The 19,776-nt window shown below is 32.1% G+C and overlaps 1 protein-coding gene across 3 annotated transcripts in view; it reads right to left on the reverse strand.

Moving 5' to 3' along the window:
• The window catches only part of Exoc5 (exocyst complex component 5), a 71,976-nt gene that overhangs the window by 18,194 nt on the left and 34,006 nt on the right, over positions 1-19,776 (reverse strand). For all 3 annotated transcript variants that reach the window (XM_078049955.1, XM_005322737.5, XM_078049956.1), the window contains 8 exons: positions 18,469-18,533; positions 16,083-16,111; positions 15,273-15,382; positions 12,611-12,655; positions 12,379-12,519; positions 11,350-11,432; positions 10,199-10,408; positions 6,974-7,121 (listed from right to left, as the gene is read on the reverse strand). In XM_078049955.1, the coding sequence (XP_077906081.1) occupies positions 6,974-7,121; positions 10,199-10,408; positions 11,350-11,432; positions 12,379-12,519; positions 12,611-12,655; positions 15,273-15,382; positions 16,083-16,111; positions 18,469-18,533 (831 nt within the window). The remainder of the gene's footprint in view (positions 1-6,973; positions 7,122-10,198; positions 10,409-11,349; positions 11,433-12,378; positions 12,520-12,610; positions 12,656-15,272; positions 15,383-16,082; positions 16,112-18,468; positions 18,534-19,776) is intronic.

The raw sequence follows: 19,776 nt of genomic DNA on the forward strand, positions 1-19,776 counted from the left end.
TCTGGACCATGATCTGAAATCCAGGGGTAAGCAGTGCCCCATTGCCCCTAGTCCTAGACCAGTGCCTGTGGATGGAGCCTCTGGACTGCCTTGGAGTCAGGAAGAAACCTGCAAACAGAGTTGTGTTCAGGCACATACCTCAACCTCAAGCAATAGAGGATAGAGACAGACTTCATCTGCTAGAAGGTAGGACAGGGAAATAAGCATAGGACTATGTCTTAGAACTCAGTAGTGGGTCTGCATGGTGAAACTCAACACTAGAAAGAATCCAATGGCCTCTATTTCCAGGCAAAGTCCACAAATAGAAACTCTAAATCTACTCCATTTCCAGGTAGAACTGTAGACTGAGTGGCACAGCCTAATTTTGGACCATAAAACATCCAATCCACTATGGTGGTATTGGACCACAGACCACAGCACCTAGCAGGCCACAGCACTGTTCGTCCTGCATATAGGATGCACCTGTCTTAATGAGCTGTGAACTCTGGATGAGATCCAACCTCACAGTAGCCATGATAACTACAAGACTGCCTCCCTGTCCTTGACCTATCCCCAGACAGCACAACACAGTCACTGTTTGGACCGAAGAAGAGGAAAGTGGGTTAAGTTGTGGCTTCAGGGTTAAAGGACAGACATGGTGAGGCCCTGTGCTCAACCATGGTCCAACAATTTGGTGTACATCTGAGACCACCCTGATCCCAAATGGAGACTTTCAGGACCATCAGGGATGGACTACCTTTTTAAAGTACTCCCCTAGTTCACCCTTAAATAACACACTCATTGTGAATCTGGAACAAACTTGTGCTTCATGTGCCCTCTAGTGCTAAAACAATGGTAGTAACCACAATCTCAGTAAAAAATAACATAGAGCCTGCTTAGGTAGTCTAGAAGGAGGTATACAAACAAAGACCAATTAAATATCTGAACTTTCAATATAGAGATAGTGCTGTATACATCAAAAACTTACAAGGAAACTTGACCCCCCACAAACACATACAATGAACAAAATAAGGCACCAGAAACCACCCCAGTGACTATGTATGATCTCTTAGATAAAACTAAAATAGATATTGTAAGAAAACTCAGCCAACTTCAAGAAAATACAAAGAAACAATTCAGTAGTTTATCAGAGAAACTTAATAAATATGTTGAAATATTAAAAAAAAGAGCTGGGGTTGTGGCTTAGTGGTAGAGCGCTCGCCTAGCACATCTGAGGCACTGGGTTCAATCCTTGGTACCACATAAAAATAAATAAATAAAATAAAGTCATTATGTCCATCTACAACTAAAGAAAAATATTTAAAAAAAATAAATATCTTGGAGCTGAAAACTACAATAAATAGAATGAAAAATGTGATAGAAGGCATCAATGATAAAATCACTAGCAAATCAATTAAAGCAAACAGTCAGTGAACTTGAAACAGGCTATTTGAATATAATCAATCAAGAGAGAAAAAGAAGAATGAACAAAGCTTATAGGATAGCATTAAATGAAAACAATATTCATGTTACTGGGGTTCAAGAGGACTCAAGAATGCCAAGAATATGGGGCTGGGGACTTGGCTCAAGTGGTAGCGTGCTCGCCTGGCATGTGTGCGGCCCAGGTTCAATCCTCAGCACCACATACAAACAAAGATGTTGTATCTGCCGAAACTAAAAAACTAAAAAAAATAAGTATTTAAAAAATTCTAAAAAAAAAAAAAAAAAAAAACACGAATGCCAAGAATAGAAAGCCTATTCAAAGAGAATTCTCAGAAAATTCCCTAAACTCAGGGAAGTATACAAATGTCCAGGTGTAAGAAGGTCAAAGGTCAACCTTCACATTCAACCCAATCAAGTTACATTATAACCAAGCTTCCAAAGATTAAAAACAAAGGATTCTAAAAGCAGCAAGAAAAACAAAATAACACATATAAGTCTTCCAGTCTGCCTGATATCAGACTTCTCTGCAGAAACCTAACATTTAAGATGGAAATAGGATGAGATATTCAGTTAAAGGGCAGGGGGGATTGTCAGCCAGGATTACTGTACTCAGCAAAACTGTGCTTTAGCAGTGAAGAGAGAGAAAAACCATTTCTAGACAAAAAGAGTTCAGAGAATTTATCACCATGACATCTCTATTACAAAAAATGCTGAAGGGAATTCTTCAAATTGAAGGAAAGCAATGCCAATAAGTAAGAAGAAAATGCTCTAATGTTTAAAACCCATTAGTAAGAGTAAATACACAAAGAAATTCAGAATGCTCTAATATTGTAAATTGGTGCATAAACCATTCATATCATTAGTATGAAATCTAAAAAACAAAACAAAAATGATAAAAGACACATTAAGGGGCTGGGAATATAGCTCAGTTGGTAGAGTGCTTGCCTTACATTTACAAAGCCCTGGATTCAATCCCCTGCACCAAAAAAAAAAAAACCATTAATATGTTAAAAGATAAACTGGGTGCAGTGGTACATGCCTGTAATCCCAGCGGCAGGTGAGAGTGAGGCAGGAGGACTCCAAGATTGAAGCCACCCTCAGGACTGTCTCAAAATAAAAAATAAATAAATAAAATAAAAACTTAGGGTTGAGTGTCCCTGGGGTTCAATCCTTGAGACCAAAAGAAAAAAAATGTAATACAAAATGCAAAATAGGTCAAAAATTCAAAATATAGGAAGTATAGAGTTTTTAAATTACTATTTTTCTTTCTTTTCCTATCTTAACAATCAAAATTAAGTTCTCAGTTCAAAATAGCTTCTAATAATCAAAAGAGATTTTCATAAGCCTCACTGTAACCACAAAAGAAAAACCTGTAATCAGATACACCAAAAATAATATGCAAAGAATGAAAACATTTCACAACAAAGGAAGGCTATAAAAGGGGGAGAAAGAAAAAGACTATTGAAAAACTAGAAAACAAGTAATAAAATGGCAGTAATAGGACTTTACCTATTGATGATCATCTTAAATATAAATAGATTAAATTATCCAATTAAAAGAGTGAATGAATTAAAAAATAAGACTTAACTATATAGTGTATACAAAAAAATTCATTCATTTCTAAGAACGAACATAGTCAATAGTGGAGGGATGGAAAAAAATATCCCATACAAATGGAATCCAAAAGAAAGTAAGGTCATACTTAGATAAAGTAGACTTTAAATCAAAAGCAATTAAAACAAAGTCATTATATGATGGATTCAATTCAGCAAAAGAAAATAATAATTACAAATATATATGCACCCAATATCAGAGTACTCAGATATTTAAAGCAAATAGAAAAGGAGAGCTAGAATCCAATACAATAATAGTATAGACTTTAACACCCCATTTTCAGCAAAGAACAGATCATCCAGATAGAAAATTAACACAGTAACAAATAGTAAACTGTACTCTAGACCAATGAACCTAATAAACATTTACAGAACATTCCACGCAAAAGCTACAGAATACATATTCTTTTTAAAAGTACATGGAACATTCTCCATGACAGATCATATGGTAGGCCAAAGAACAAGTCTCAACAAATTTTGAAAAACTAAAAAACACATTGAGTATTTTTTTTATAACTACAGTGTAATAAAACTAGAAAATAACAACAAGAAAGACTTTGGTAACTACTCAAATGCATGAATATTAAATAAATGACTTCTGAATCACCAATTGATCCATAAAGAAATATAGAAAAAAAATTTAAAAAACATCTTGAGACAAATGATAATGGAAACGCCAATATTTATGGGACAGCAAAAACAAAACAGAGAAGTTTATAACAGTCAATGCCAATGTCAAAAAAGTAGGAAAATCTCAAAAACAATTTATTATTGAGTCTCAAGGAAATAGAAAAACAGAACAAACCATACTCAAAATTAGTAGAAGATTTAGAAGGATGAGCAAAAATAAAGTGCACACACACACAAAAATCAGCAAAATGATGAGTTAAAAAAAAAAAAAACCTTACCTACACTAAGAAAATGTCTATATATAAATAAATCAGAGATAAAAATGGAGACACTGTAACTGACATCACAGACATACAAAGGATCTTAGAGATTATCACAAACAACTGCATACTAAGAGTCGATATTTTGTAAGAAATAGGTAAATTCCTGAACACATACATCTCACAAAGATAGAATCATGAAGAAATAGAAAAATCTTAACAGATCAATAATGAATAATGAGATTAAATCAGTAATAAAATGCCTCCCATAAAAGGAAAGTCCAGAGAGCCAGATGGTTTCAATTCTGAATTCTACCAAATATGTAAAAAAATGAATACGAACATTGCCCAAATAATTCCAAATCCTAGAATTCTTCCAAACACATTATTTGAGGCCAGCATTATTCTGATACCAAGGCCAAACAAGGGCACAACAACAACAAAAAGAAAGCTATAGGCCAATATCCCTGTTGAAAACAGATGCAAAATCCTCAACAAAGTACTAGCCATCTGAATCCAACAGCATATCTAACAGATTATCCATCTAACCAAGGGAATTCATCTAAGAGATGCTTTGACGCACATAAATCAGTAAATATGACACAACACGTCAAGTGAATGAAGGATAAAAACTATATGATCATCTCAGTAGATGCAGAAAAAGCATTTGATAAAATCCAATCTCTCTTCAAGATTAAAAACTCTGAACAAATTAGACAAGGTCAGAATATAATTCATCATCATAAAAGCCATATGTAAGAAGTACACAGTTAATTTCATAATAAACAGGGAAAAGTTGAAAACTTTCTAAGATCTGGAACAAAGCATGGATTCAGACTTTCACCACTTTTATTCAACACAGTAGTTAAGTTTGAAAAATTGAAAAATACAAATCCTCACAGTTCGCCAACAACATGGTCTTAAACTTAGTAAATCCAAAGAATCCACCAAAATATTATTAGAACAAATAAGCAAATTCAGCAGTCAGAAGATTAAAAAAAAAAAAAAAAGAAAGAAAAGAAAAACATCAATAGCATTTCTATATGACCAAAAGTAAATTCCCCAAAAAGAAAACAACAAAGCAATCCCACTTACAATAGCTACAAAATAATAAATATCTAGGAATAAATGTAACCAAAAAGATGAAGGATATCTTTAATGAAAACTATAAAACACTGATCAAAGAAACTAAAGAGGACATACAAAAATGGAAAGATAGCCCATGTTCATAGACTGGAAGAATCAATATTGTTAAAACGTCCATAGTACCCAACTAAACTACAGATTCAATATGATCCCCATCAGACTACCAATTACATTCTTCACAGCGCTAGAAAAAAACAATGTTAAAATTCTTATGGAACCACTAAAACTCCAAAGGACAAAAGCAAGCTTAAATAAAACGAAAAATTAGGACACTTAACAATACCTGATTTCAAAATATACTACCAAGTTTTATCAAAACAGCATGGTGTTGGCATAAGAGCAGACACTAAGACCAATGGAACCTAGAAGTAAACCCACACATAGCCAACTATCTTTGACAACGGTATTATGAGCACATGTTGGTAAAAGGACAAATCATTCAATAAATGGTGCTGGAAAAAATGGTTACTCACATTTAAAAAAGAACATACACAAATCAACTCAAAATTAATTAAAGACTTAAGTGTAAGCCTGACACTATAACAATTCTAACAGAAAATACAGGGGAAATACTTCATGACATTTGAGTGGGCAAAGATTTTTTTGGATTAGACCCTGAAAGCATAGGGATTAAAAAAAGGGACAAAACAGGATTAATCAAACTAAACAGCTTCTACACAGCAAAAGAAATAATCAAGAGTGAAGAGACAATCTACAGGAGAAAATATTTGCAAATTATATATCTGATAAGAGGTTAATGTCTAGAACATATAAAGATCCAAAATAACAAAATAGCAAAAATAAATAAATAAAATTAAAAATGGTCAATAGGCCAAACAGACTTATATAAATGGCTAACAAATATATGAAAAAATGCTGACCATCACTAATTATCAGAGAAATGCAAATAAAAACCACAATGAGATCATCTTTCTCAAATTAGAATAGTTATTATAAAAAAAATTATAAGTGTTGTCAATAATGTGGAGAAAAAGGAACCCACCATGCACACTATTAGTGGTAATAGAAATCAATATAGCCATTATGGAAAACAGATAGGGAGGTTCCTTAAAAAATTAAAATTAGAATTGCCATATGATCCATTACCAAGTATACATACAAAGGAAATGAAATCAGCACACTGAGGAGACATCTGCACTCCCATATTTCTTGCAGCATTATCCATAATGGCCAAGAAATGAAATCAATCTAAGTGTACATCAACTGATGAACAGATAAAGAAAAGGTAGTATATATAAACAGGGAAATAATATTCAGCCATAAAAGGATGAAATCCTGTCATTTGCAACCATGGGACAGAACTGAAAGACATTATGTTAAGTGAAATAAGCCAGGAATGATCTCACTCTAAAAAGGAGATCTCAAAGAAATTAAGAGTAGAACAGTGGTTACCACAAGCTGAGGGGGTGGTAAGGAGAAAGGCACGGGAAAAGGTTGGTCAACAGGTATTATGTTATAGTTAGATAAAAGATAACCCATTTCTGGTGTTCTGTTGCATCCATTGCAATTATTAGGGTGACTACAGGTAATAAAAATAATCTTTCTACTTCAAAAAAACTAGAAGAATGGCTTTTGAATGTTTTCATTACCAAAAAAAAAAAAAAAAAACAGAAAGAAAGAAATGTTTGAGGGGATATATATGCTTACCCTGATTTGAACATTTCTCAAAGTAGACATGTATCAAAATATCACATGGTACCCCATAAGTATGTACAATTTTTACATGTCAATTAAAAAATTTTAAAAAGCAAAGAAAAAATAGTTGCTTCTAATCAGAGAATAGATTTTATCTTTGTATCAACAAGGTAAAACTTAAAATAGATACACCAATCATGAGTAAAATAAATTTTACCAATCATGAGTAAAATAAATCAATCTTACCCTATGACATCTTTCAAAGGCTTGTTTGGTTTCTTGTAAAAGATTAACCACCACTTCTTGGGATAGGAAAGTTTCCCCATGAGTATCAATACTTGGCCCCAGTGGTAAGTTGGTACGTTGTCTAATTCTTTCTTTCAAATCTTGAATACTAGTATGGACAAATGAAAAAAGAACATGTGGATTTTAACTTCAAGTATTCTCAAACTTAGTATACATCATCAACAACAACAAAATCAATAACCGAAAAATCTAAATTCTAATTCCAAAAATAGTTCTGTGAAAAACTTCATCTGAAAATGAGACTTGAAATTAGGATCTCTAAAATCCTATTCAGCTTTATAATTCTAAATCAACCAGGAAGCAAGCTATTCCAAATAAGTAAACGTAAAAGATAAATAGTCCTGTTTAAAAATAAAACTTCCAAAATTTTAATGACTTTTAATATATTCAACCATTTAAAGATTTGACACATTTCTTCACTACATTAAACAGATCCATTAAACATAATTTAGCTTCTCTTAGTGATCAAGGATTACCTGGAACATTTATTATATGGGGTATCTCTCTTTTTTTTCATCCTAAACTATATATAGCTCCGGTGAACTTATTTTTTTTAAAAAATGTCTTATGACTGTTCATCAGTTGTTCTCTTCTGCCTTTCAGATTATGCCTCTTCTTCCTAGTTATACTTCTCTCTGGTCATTATTTAATACAAAAACTGAGAAACATGAAAATGATATAGGTGTATAGAGTGTGGACTCTCAACTCTGATTGTATGGCAACCCAGAAGTCATTCTGCCTCCTTCTAGAATCAACTAGGTTCGAGGTAGTTAAGGTATGGACAACTGAGATGCCACCTACTCAAGTCATTTTCTTCTAGTATGTAAAGAGCTGCAGGCTCTACAATATTAATTTAATAGTTTTATACTCAAGTGATCCCCAAACTTATCAATTCAGGACCAACTAAATTGTAAACTATTTGTTTTTCGTTCTCCATCTGCAACAATAACAATAACAAAAATGATGTGATTCTTAGTCAATGACCTAAAATAATTTACTCTGGGAAAAAGAGAAAAAAAGAAAAGTCAGGTATAGTGGCACCTGCTGTAATCTCAGTGTTTTGGAAGGCTGAGACAAGACTATATCAAGTTTTAGGTCAGCCCAGGGAACTAAGCAAGACACTGTCTCAAAATAAAAAAGGCTGGAGATGTAGCTCAGTGGTAGAATTACCCAATCCTCACCACTGGGGGAAAAAATAAAACCAGAACTCTTGATATCACTGATAGTTTTACATTAAAATGTTTTCAAATGTTATTTTATTGGTTCTTCTTAGTTATACATGACAATAGAAACCATTCTGATAAAATTATACAAGCATAGGATATACCTTATTCTACTTATGACCTCATCTTGTGGGTAGGCACAATGGTGGTGCTCACGGTATTTGCATATATGTTCATAGAATTATTTTAGATTTACTGTCTTTCCTATTCCTACCACCCACTTCCTTTTGTTCCCCTTTGTTTAATCTACAGAACTTCTCTTCTTCCACTCCCCTCTTTACTGTGGTTTAGCGTCTACATATCAGCAAAAACATTTGACCTTTGGTTTTTTGGGACTGGCTTATTTCTCTTAGCATGATAGTCTTCAGATCTACACATTTACTAGCAAATGTCATAAAATCATTCCTTTTAATGGCAAAATTATGTTCCATTGTGTATATATACAATTTCTTTCTAATCTGTTGATAGGCATCCAAGTTAATTCCATAGCTTAACCAATATATGGAAGTATTGGGCCTACCTTTTCTTCTAGTAGATGCAGGGTTTCTGGTCTAATTCCTAGGTCTTTGATACACATTTTTTTAATTGTCAAGTGTCTGTTTTACATATTTTAATCACGTTAGGTTTTTTTTTTCCCCCCCAAAACATGGTTCAAGAGCAGGATTTGGTCAGTAGTACAAACAATGTGGGTTAAAAGAGTTCTTTGGAGAAAATATTTGTGACAGTCAATATTTGTTAAGTTTGCCCAAATGTAATAATGTTCTTAAATATCTTCAGTTTTAGGAGATGAAAGACCTTTACAATGAAAGTATAGAATACTGAAGTAAGAAATTAGAGAAGACCTCCCATGTTCATGGAGAGGCAGAATTAATATTGTTAAATATGGCCATACTACCAAAAGCAATATACAGATTCAATGCAATCCCCATCAAAATACCAATGACATTATTCACAGAACTAGAAAAACCAGTCCTAAAATTCATTTGGAAGAATAAAACACTCAGAGTATCCCAAACAATTTTAAGCTAAAAGAGCAATACTAGTGGCATCAAGATACCTGACTTCAAATTATACTACAGAGCTATAATAACAAAAACTGCAATGGTGTTGGCATAAAAACAGACACATAGATCAATGGTACAGAATAGAAGTCACAAAGACAAACCCACATATCCACAGTCATCTGATCCTTGACAAAGGTACTAAAAACATACATTGGAGAAAAGACAGACCTTTTTAAATATATATATATATATATATATATTTTAGTTGTATATGGACACAATGCCTTTACTTGACTTATCTTTATGTAGTGCTGAGGATGGAACCTGGTGTGTCATACATGCTAAGCAAGCGCTCTACCATTAAGCTACAACTCCAGCCCCAAAAGACAGCCTTTTTAATAAATGGTGCTGGGAAAACTTGTTATCCATATGTAGAAGAATAAAGCTAGACCCTTATCATTCACCCTGCACAAAAATCAACTCAAAATGGATCAAAGATCTATGAATTAGGCCAGAAACCATGCAACTCTTAGAAGAAAACGTAGGTGAATGCCCTAATTATAGGCACAGGCAATGACTTTCTCAATAAGATGCATAAATCTCAGGAAATAATGCCAAGAGTTAATAAATGGAATAGCATCAAATGTAAAAAGCTTCTTCACAGCAAAGTAAACAATTAGGAATGTGAAGAGAAAACCTATAGAATGGGAGAAAATCTTTGCTAGCCTCTCTTCTAACATAGGATTAATATCTAAAATGCATAAAAACCTCAAAAAGCCAAATAATCCAAACTCTAAACAACTTAAATGTCTACTCAACATGTATCATATATCCATATAATGCAATATTATTTAGCAATAAAAAGAAATGCTTATTGGCATCTGAAATGAAAAAAAAAGTCTTTAGTTTCAATATAATATTTAACTTTAAAAACTCACCCTCCTGTACCAATGGATCTCTTTTGATGGTTTTTTGAATCATAATAGCGCTGTAGGATCATAGCACTTCTGCTTTTCAAATATCCAGTCTCCACCTCAATATAATTCTCCAAATAGGAAATGAAAATGGATTTGATAAGCTTAGACAAGAAAGTCTGTTTATCAGTACCTAAGTTAAACTCCATCAACTTGCTGGAAAGATTGGTGGTTCTTTTCAATGGAAAAGGGGGAGAAAAAGATTAATGTATATTTTAGGTATAACAACAATGTTAAGGAATAAATATTTTACAATGTGATTTTTTTTTAAAACTTATATTAAACCACCGTTTCTTAAATCTTGGAAGAGTACTTAGAATGCAGAGTTAGGTAAAATGGAATATTGCAAAGAAACATTATGGTTTTCAGAACTGTCAGAAACTCTAGAAAAAACTATGAGACAAATAACCAGTCCAGAAATGGCAATGGTGACAGAATGGATCCAGGAATGCTTTAATGCCATTCATCACAAGGTACCCAAAACAAAATACTGGGACGTCAACTCTCTCTGTTTACCCTGTTTTGTCTATGTCCATTTAACTTTCCTCTCATTTTTCATTTCCTATTGTTGAAGATAGTATTTTTGAGATGAAATTTGTTATGGTAACTTTTAAAAACCTCCTTAAATAAAGAGACTAAAGGATGGCAACAGAGTTGGGAAATAAAGCTTCTGAAATAATGACTTTAAGAGCAATACTACCATCACAAAAGCACAAGACAAACTCTCAAATCAGACTTAAGGCTGAAATTATCATTTGTTAAGAATATGTCACTTCCTATTGTAAAGTTTAACTGAGATAAATGTAATTAAACTCATTCTTAGAGAAAAAAGTTAAGAAGTGAAATAGTTTACAATTAAAATCAGAAGCGAAATCCTTTAGGATTAGTTTAAAAACAGAAGGTTTTATGGTTCTTAGTACATCAGGATAAAGCAGAACATCTAATTCCTCAAAATAATAAGAATGCTGCTCTTGCACAAGTCTAGTCCACACAGCCAAGTATTTAATACTGTATACGCTATCTGGTAGGCTATTACTCAAAAAATGCTGAATATTTCCCCTTTTTCCATTAAAAAAATAAAGTTGAATATTATTTTTTAATAATTAAAAATGTACCTTGTATACAGATCATAGAGACTTTTGAGATATTGCTCTGCATCTGATTTTCTACATTCTTCTAACTGATCTTTCACAAAACTCTAAAAAAAGAAAGTTAACATTCTATTAAACAAACATTAAATCTTAAATTCTCAAAATATTTTTCCTCTAAAGTTAGTTTTAAGTTCTGACTTAAGTCTAATCAACAAGGCAGTGCATAGAAATAGACCAAATCATAAAAAAAAATTTAAAACAGGTTTCTAAATTTTACTGTTTCATATATTTGCCTATAAACAATCTATATAAATCTTGGGAATAAGTATTAAGAATTTAGTATACCTTTTCTTTTGAAACACCATTAGAGTCAATTCTTTAGAACAGCTTCTCAAACTGGTCTAACAAACAATAATGTCCTTTGAGAAATTAATAAGCATTTGTCTAAAATCAGGTTCTTTGGTCAGTAAATGTGGGAAATGTTGTACTTTATACTCTTACTTCTAGAGAACCACAACACATATTAGCAACTTTAAAGGCTACAAAGGTGTATTTAAAAAACAAACACTACTGAACAATGCTTAATGCAGAGGTAAACATAGTTTAGGAAATATCTGAAAGTATAATGTTATGAAGAGTAAGATTATAAATTAAGTTTCCATTTTTCCTTTTTATGATATTACCACAAGTATTTAATACTGTATACTGCTATACAGTATTAAATACTTGTTATTATTAGTTGTGGTGAACACCAAAACCCAAATCAAAACAAAACATTAAGCTACCTTAATGCATTATATTACTACTACTATTGCTGTAACAAATTTGAAGAACATGCTGTGATAATACTAAGTGATCAACATCTTTTCCTTCATGAATAACAAACCATTTTTTAAAAAGCATAATACTGACATTCCTTTCCCCTTAAGTAAATAGATTACTATTTCTAAGGCGATCATATAAGTAAACTAAATTAAAAATGAAATTTCTAAAATATAAAAAAAATCACATATTTTCTTAAGAATTATTTTATTTGTTACTATTTAAAATTACCTGTAGTTTGATTTCAAATACATTTTGAATAAGTTTAGCCAGTACTGTTTCTGGATTACTAAAAATATCTCCAACTTGCTTGTTTACTCGTTGACAAAGTATCGCCGCATCTTCAAATATATCATTTCTCAAGTAGGCACCCTAAATAGAAGCATTTAACATAATATTTTTAATGGTTTTAAAATACAAATCAGCATAAAATAAAATTCAATAAAGTATATTGTTATGTTACCTCCTGGCACTGCTTTATATAAACATCAACACAGTGGGAATAGCCCTACAAAGAAGAAATACATTGTTAACATTGTTTGGGTTCCATTACAATAATTTCAATAAAAGAAGTGTTATAGGAATAAAGTTATGTTTTATGTCCTAGCAAATGGCTAACAGTTGTTAGAATTCAATCAAAGTAACTGTAAATTGGTGTGTTTCAATCAAAGTAACTTAATATGGGTATGCTTTCCCCCTTACTATGATGAAGCTGAACAGCTATTATATAACTTTTTTGGACTTTAGATGAAAGAAGAAAGCTGAGGTAAGCTAAGTTCTTTTCAATGATCACACACACATACACACATTTTGGCAGTACTAGGGATTGAAACCAAGGCCTCACACATGCTAGGCAAGCAATCTACCACTGAGCCACATTCCCAGCCTGGTAATTTTTGCCTTATGACCATCTAGCCATCTCTTTCAACTCCAATACACATGTATGCACACGTATGCACACGCACGCGCGCGAACACACACACACAGACTCAGTACTTGAAAGAAAGTATGTGTGTGTATACATATATGTGTATACTCTTCTATCTTAGTACATTAGAATAAAGCATAATATCCAGTTCCCCAAGTTAAAGTACTAAGAATGTTGCTTGCATAATTCTAGTACAAAATCTAATATTAAAAGATATCTTCTTTCCTGTCTTGGATTCAAATCTTTTCCTTTCTCTTGCAAGCGTCAGATATGGCCATAAGCCATCGGTCTGGAAATCAAAGTAACTTAATATGGGTATGCTTCCATATTAAATAAAAGTGTATTTTTAAAACTTAACCTACTACAATAAAATGTGTTTAAAACAAATCAACACAATGAGATTTTTGCCTATTAATAAATTACACATTAAAACAAGTAAGGTAATAAATCATATGGTAGAAAAAGTAAGGTAATCAATATAAAGTATTCTGTTGTCTTAAAAGCCATTCTCAAGTCAGGCACAGTAATGCATGCCTATAATCCCAGTGACTTGGGAGGCTGAAGTAGAAAGATTGCAAATTCAAAGCCAGATTCAGCAATTTAGCAAGAATTTGTCTCAAAATAAAAAGAACTGAGATGTACCTCAGTGGTAAAGTGCCCTTGAGTTTACTCTCCACAAGACCCTTCCCCACAAAAGAACAACAACAAAAAAGCCACTCTCAGTACTCATTTAGATATTACAAAAATGAAAAGCCCAACAGATAGGTTATATTTTTAACATCTGATGCAATGAAGAAACAAAATGAAGGAAGAAAAATATTATTTAAGCACCTTTTTGCAGAGATACAGTCCCATGCTCTCTCTCCAATTCAAATTCCAGAAAGACAACTACATAAAACATTCCTTTATATTAACACTAAAACCTCGGTAGGTGGATTTCTTTTTCTATGTAATATGTCATCTACTCTTTGTTTCCTACATTCCAGTATATATTCACGGTCATGTTTTCTTGCTTTGAATTAATTCCTTTTTTTTTTTTTTTAAAGAGAGAGCGAGAGCGAGAGAGACAGAGAAAGAATTTTTTTTTTAATATTTATTTTTTAGTTTTCGGCGGACACAACATCTTTGTTTGTATGTGGTGCTGAGGATCGAACCTGGGCCGCACGCATGCCAGGCGAGCATGCTACCACTTGAGCCACATCCCCAGCTCTGAATTAATTTCTTAACATGTTTGATTGAAAAAGATTTATTAAAAAACAAGAAGGTAAACTATAAGATATTGGCATCTATACACAATGGAGTATTATGCAGCACTAAAAAATGACAAAATCATAGAATTTGCAGGGAAATGGATGGCATTAGAACAGTTTATGCTAAGCGAAGCTAGCCAATCCTTAAAAAACAAATGCCAAATGTCTTCTTTGATATAAAGAGAGCAACTAAGAACAGGACAGGGAGGAAGAGCATGAGGAAAAGATTAACACTAAACACAGATGAGTTGGGGGAGAGAAAGGGAGAGAGAAGGGAAAGCATATGGAAATGGTAGGAGACCCTCAATGTTACACAAAATTACATATAAGAGGTTGTGAGGGGAAAGGGGGGGAACAAGGGAGAGAATTGAACAACAGCAGATGAGGCAGAGAGGGAAGATGAGAGGGGAGGAGAGGGGGGATAGTAGGGGATAGGAAAGGTAGCAGAATACAACAATCACTAATATGCCATTACGTAAAAACGTGAGTATGTAACCAATGTGATACTGCAATTTGCATTTGGGGTAAAAATGGGAGTTCATAACCTAAATGAGTCAAATGTATGAAAGATGATATATCATGAGCTTTGTAATGTTTTGAACAACCAATAAATAAATAAATAAAAATAAAAATAAATTTAAAAATAAAAAATAAAAACCAAGAAGGTAAACTATAAGATATTCTTTATCTTTATCAAACTATATGAAAACTTGATGTATTAATATTACTAAATATAAAATCCTTATTGAAATATTAAATTCTAATGTTTAACATTTTTATAGAGAAATATATAAAACATACAAATTAATGAAAATTATTACATTTTTTACATTTTGATGTAATTTAGTTATACAACTAATAGGGGAACATCAGAAATAATAACACTGATTTTGTAAACTCTTCAAAACTTTTAAGACTGATCTACATTTTAAATTTTTAATATTTACCTTAAAATGAAGTAAAACTGCTGCTACTTCCCTCATTCTGGAGATTTCACCTCTTCTTTGAGCACTGGTAAACTCCTGAATTAGTTGGCATTCTAAATCATGATATTTACCTAAAAATAAAAATAAAGTCATCCGGCTATCCTGAGGCTCTAAAAGTATCAAAATTATGGCAAGCATCTAAATTATTTACAAATATAATGTCTATGGATCTGCCTTCTTTTTGGAAGAATTACAAAAACAACATGACAATTGAAAATATAGGTAGGTCTCTGAACTTTCAATGAACTGGCATAACAAACAGGTAGCCAGGTTATTATAAATGGAACTTGAAAATAAACTGATTTTTTTCCAGAAACCTAGAATGACCTAGTCTAATCTATTGGCAAAAATTAAACTATTAAGGTAAGGAGATGAACAGTTATTGCAATACTCATCGTATCAGTGTTAAAAAGAAAAAAGAGCTATATTCACATATATCTCCAAAACATACTGTTAAATTAAAAACACAAGGCCTAAAAGCTACCAACCATTTAAAAAAAAATGTGTGTGCATGTAAGTGTATGTATGTATGCATGTGTGTATATATAAATTATATATAAAATCTATACATAAATTATATAAAATTATATATAAAATAATTGGGAAGGGGGAAGTCTTATGCTGTTCATATATCCACACAGTACTCTTGAAGAATACCCAGGGATGGGGTAGGAGAATGGTATGTTTCACCTCTCCCCTTTTGCTATTTTCTTCTATACAATAGTTATTGTCTTCACTCAAAAAAAAGTTAATTTAATAGACTCCACTTACTTGCAATTTTTGATTTTACTTCTGAAAATCTGAAAGATAAAAAACAATGATGATTCATTAGTTGTGACAAACATACCACGCTAATATGTTAAAAAAGGGGGAAATGAATGCAGGGGTACATGGGAACCTTCTGTATAATCTTTCAAGTTTCTGAAAATCTAAAACAATTATGAAACAAAGGTTATTATAAAAAATAAAAAGATAAAGCCAGAGGGTAGAGAGAATAATGACAGAAAGCACTCCTGGTAACAAAACTGAATGTAGGAAATTCAGATGGGGTATGTAATTATCATTTAGGAAACTCATACTGAAATCCAAGAGGCACTAACCCAGCCAGTCGCAAAATAAGTTATTGTTCCTATTCACATTCAATGGCATTTTAAAGTCACTGGATTATAATATTGATTGTAATAATAATTACAATAATCTGCTCCCTACTGGGATTTTTAAAATAAAGTTTTAAATTCTTATGTAAAAGAAAACACAATGATAAAATGATATATTAACGATAAATGATATAATAATCAATACACACCAAAGATGACTAATATAAGACTGCAGATACAGCTCAATTGGTAGAGTGCTTGCCTGGCATGCACAAGGCCCTGGGTTCAATCCCCAGCATCACACACACTCACTCTCTCTCTCTCTCTCTCTCTCTCTCTCACACACACACACACACACACACACACACACATAATTATTTTAAAACTAAAAAAAATAAAAAGAGCTTTATGAAGAATCCAGCAATGTGTCTAGGAGAACAACCATTCCATCTTTACAAATTCAAAAACTAAAATACCATTCCCTAGAATCTCCAAATCTCTTAATATCAAGAGAGAATATCTAGCACAGAAAACTGACTTTGAGACTCTATGCAATTATTTGAAGAAAAAAAAGAATGATTGGCAAGAGATGCCAAACACAGACGGAAAAAGAAAGAAAAGTTTAGATAGTTATTAAAAAAAAAAAAAGATAAAACCAAGTCATGGTAGGTGACAAAACACATATAAGGCTGTATTGATGTGTGTGGAAAAAACTAAGTATGATTAAGCCTCTAAGGCTTCTTAGAGAGGTTAAAAGAAAACTGTAAGAGAAAGTTGGCATATAGCTCAGTAATGGAGGGCTTGCTTAGCATGTGTGAGGCCCTGGATTGGATCCCTAGCACTGAAATAAAACAAAACAAACTATAAGAGGAGTATAAACTTGAGAGTTGTAGACAATGACAATGCAAATGTGTTCTGGAAGGAAAAAATACAATAAAGGGAGAGGAATGAGGGCTATAGCTAACTATTATATTGTACCTATTTTGAGCTAAACATGTTACCCATTTAAGTAAATGGTCCAACTCTGAAATGGGATAAAGTTATAGAAGTTTTGGTAGATGATTTAAAAAATTATTACTGCTTATCTTTTATGATGATACAAAGTTGAGAATAAAATGAATGTGTGAGTGGGATTCACTATGGCTGGAACATAATGGTCATATTTTAAGCACAGCAATATACCTATATTCTATCTGTACCTGAAAACCTTCAAGTATCAACAAAAGAATAACAGATATAGTATCTGTTAAACAAAATTGTATTTCTTTCAGTCACATGGAGGAACTATTATTGCCACATTTTATTAAAAAGTTTGATATTCCATGGACTAATGAAAATCATGAAAAAAAAAAATTCCTTCTCAGAAGGCATTTTATTTTAGGATGAAATTTAAGTTAGTGATGACCCTGGGATTTGTATTTAAAATAAGAATTCATACCCCATTTGAATCAAATGTATGATACATGATATGTCAAGATTAATGTAATGTTTTGAGCAACGAATAAATTTCTGATGTTTAAAATAAATAAATAAATAAAACAAGGTTCAGAACCCAAAGTCTCTTGGAAAATTTTTATGGGTAAAGAGTTTAAATACCCTAAAATTATATATGATAATCTGTGTATATCTTAATTTTTTGAAGAAACTCTATTATATCTTTTACTAGCATTTCAAAGGTGCCCAAGACCCCCAAAAAACTTAAGATCTTTCATCTAGAATTAGAAAAAAGCAACTGAGTAGCCTTATGGTTGAACTCTTGTCTCTTATCACCCTGGTTCTCAAAATCCAAGATAGGAAAACTCAAAATTTTACTTCGGTCAACTTCAAAAATCTCCATCAATATTTTTTAAAAGACAAGAGATTGAAAGTATACAATTAAATTTAGATATTAAAGTACACTATTTTTTCAATGAACTATTCTATACCGTATCTTGTATGAAAGAAACATGCAAAATATTCTTGTTGACTTAGTGGGCAAAGAAAATCATCCAGGGACAAAACTTCCAATTTTTTTCTATGAATTATACATTTCCAAATTAGTTCTTGAGAAATAAACTTGCCTATCAAAAGGTAACTCCTGGGCGATTAGGTGCAACTTCTGAATGATGTCTGCTGCCTCCTTTATCTATTAAAAATAAATAGAAGCAATAATTTTAAAACCCAAGCAATACTGGTATATTGTGTGATTGTACAAACATGTAACAACGAATCTCACCATTAGTTACAACTAAAATATACCAATAAAAATATGGAAAAAATAAGTAAATAATTCATGATATAAACACATCAATATATTTGGAAATAGTATTATCTTCCTATATATGTTCAAATCCCCTCCCTCAAATAATTTTCTTTAAAAACACACAACAAATAAAATTTTGTGACCAACAAGAATACATTTGGGGTATCACCACAATGAGCCAAAACCCAAAGATTTGTCTTTCTGGTACTAAAATTTTTATATATATTGTATGTACTTTTTTCCTTGATGCCATAACACCTTCCTAATGAAATCTGTTGTCCAAGTTTACTATAAAGAAGTTAAAATCATTGCTTGCTGAAAGCAAAGTGTAAATATCCTCTAAGTTTATAAACCCAAAAAGGATAAAGATTTAAAAAATGACTCAGAACATATTGCTTCATATACATACTTTACTCTAAATGAATAAAACAGTAACAAAAATTCCTGTCATTTAGTAAGCATATAAATTTATAACACTTGTTCTAAAAGCAAAGATAAAAGTTTAACATAAAGTTACCTGAATAAAACATAGAAACATGTATAGTTTGTCAAGTTGTAAAATGAAGGCACTTAGGCAAGGGCCTCAAATGCAGATTCTGTGTTTATTTATACAACATTTTAAAGGGGAGTTATATCATGTTCACTTTTTCTTTAAATTTCAAAATACTACTGATTTTTAACCTGGCATAACTTTAATAACTGCTTTGTGATAATTCACTTTCCCATACATTAAAAGAGAGAGACAAAAAAACATGAAGGAAGAGCTAAAAACATTAGTATAAATTTTTCTGAGTATTTATGTGAAGACTAGCAAACAACTGTGGATAACAACAGGGCTTGTTTCTACTTGTTACTCCAAATGATAGTGAATATAGCATTTCTGCTTCAATATCTCTCCTCTACTATTCAGCAGGTCACTGTTATTTTCAGCCACAACTCACTCACTCTACCCTGCTGAACACAGGTACAGGTATTACTACAGTATCACGCCTCATCATGCCATTTAGTTGCAGTAGCAGTCTATTATTTTCTCCTTTCCAGTATCCCTTCAGAAACAAAATAGCTGGTAAAGAGCAAGTTCAGTTTCCATCAGGACTTAGTATTTGTTCTTTTAAGAGACATAAGC

This window comes from Ictidomys tridecemlineatus, chromosome 5 (assembly GCF_052094955.1).
Source record: "Ictidomys tridecemlineatus isolate mIctTri1 chromosome 5, mIctTri1.hap1, whole genome shotgun sequence".
Classification (NCBI taxonomy): Eukaryota; Metazoa; Chordata; class Mammalia; order Rodentia; family Sciuridae; genus Ictidomys; species Ictidomys tridecemlineatus.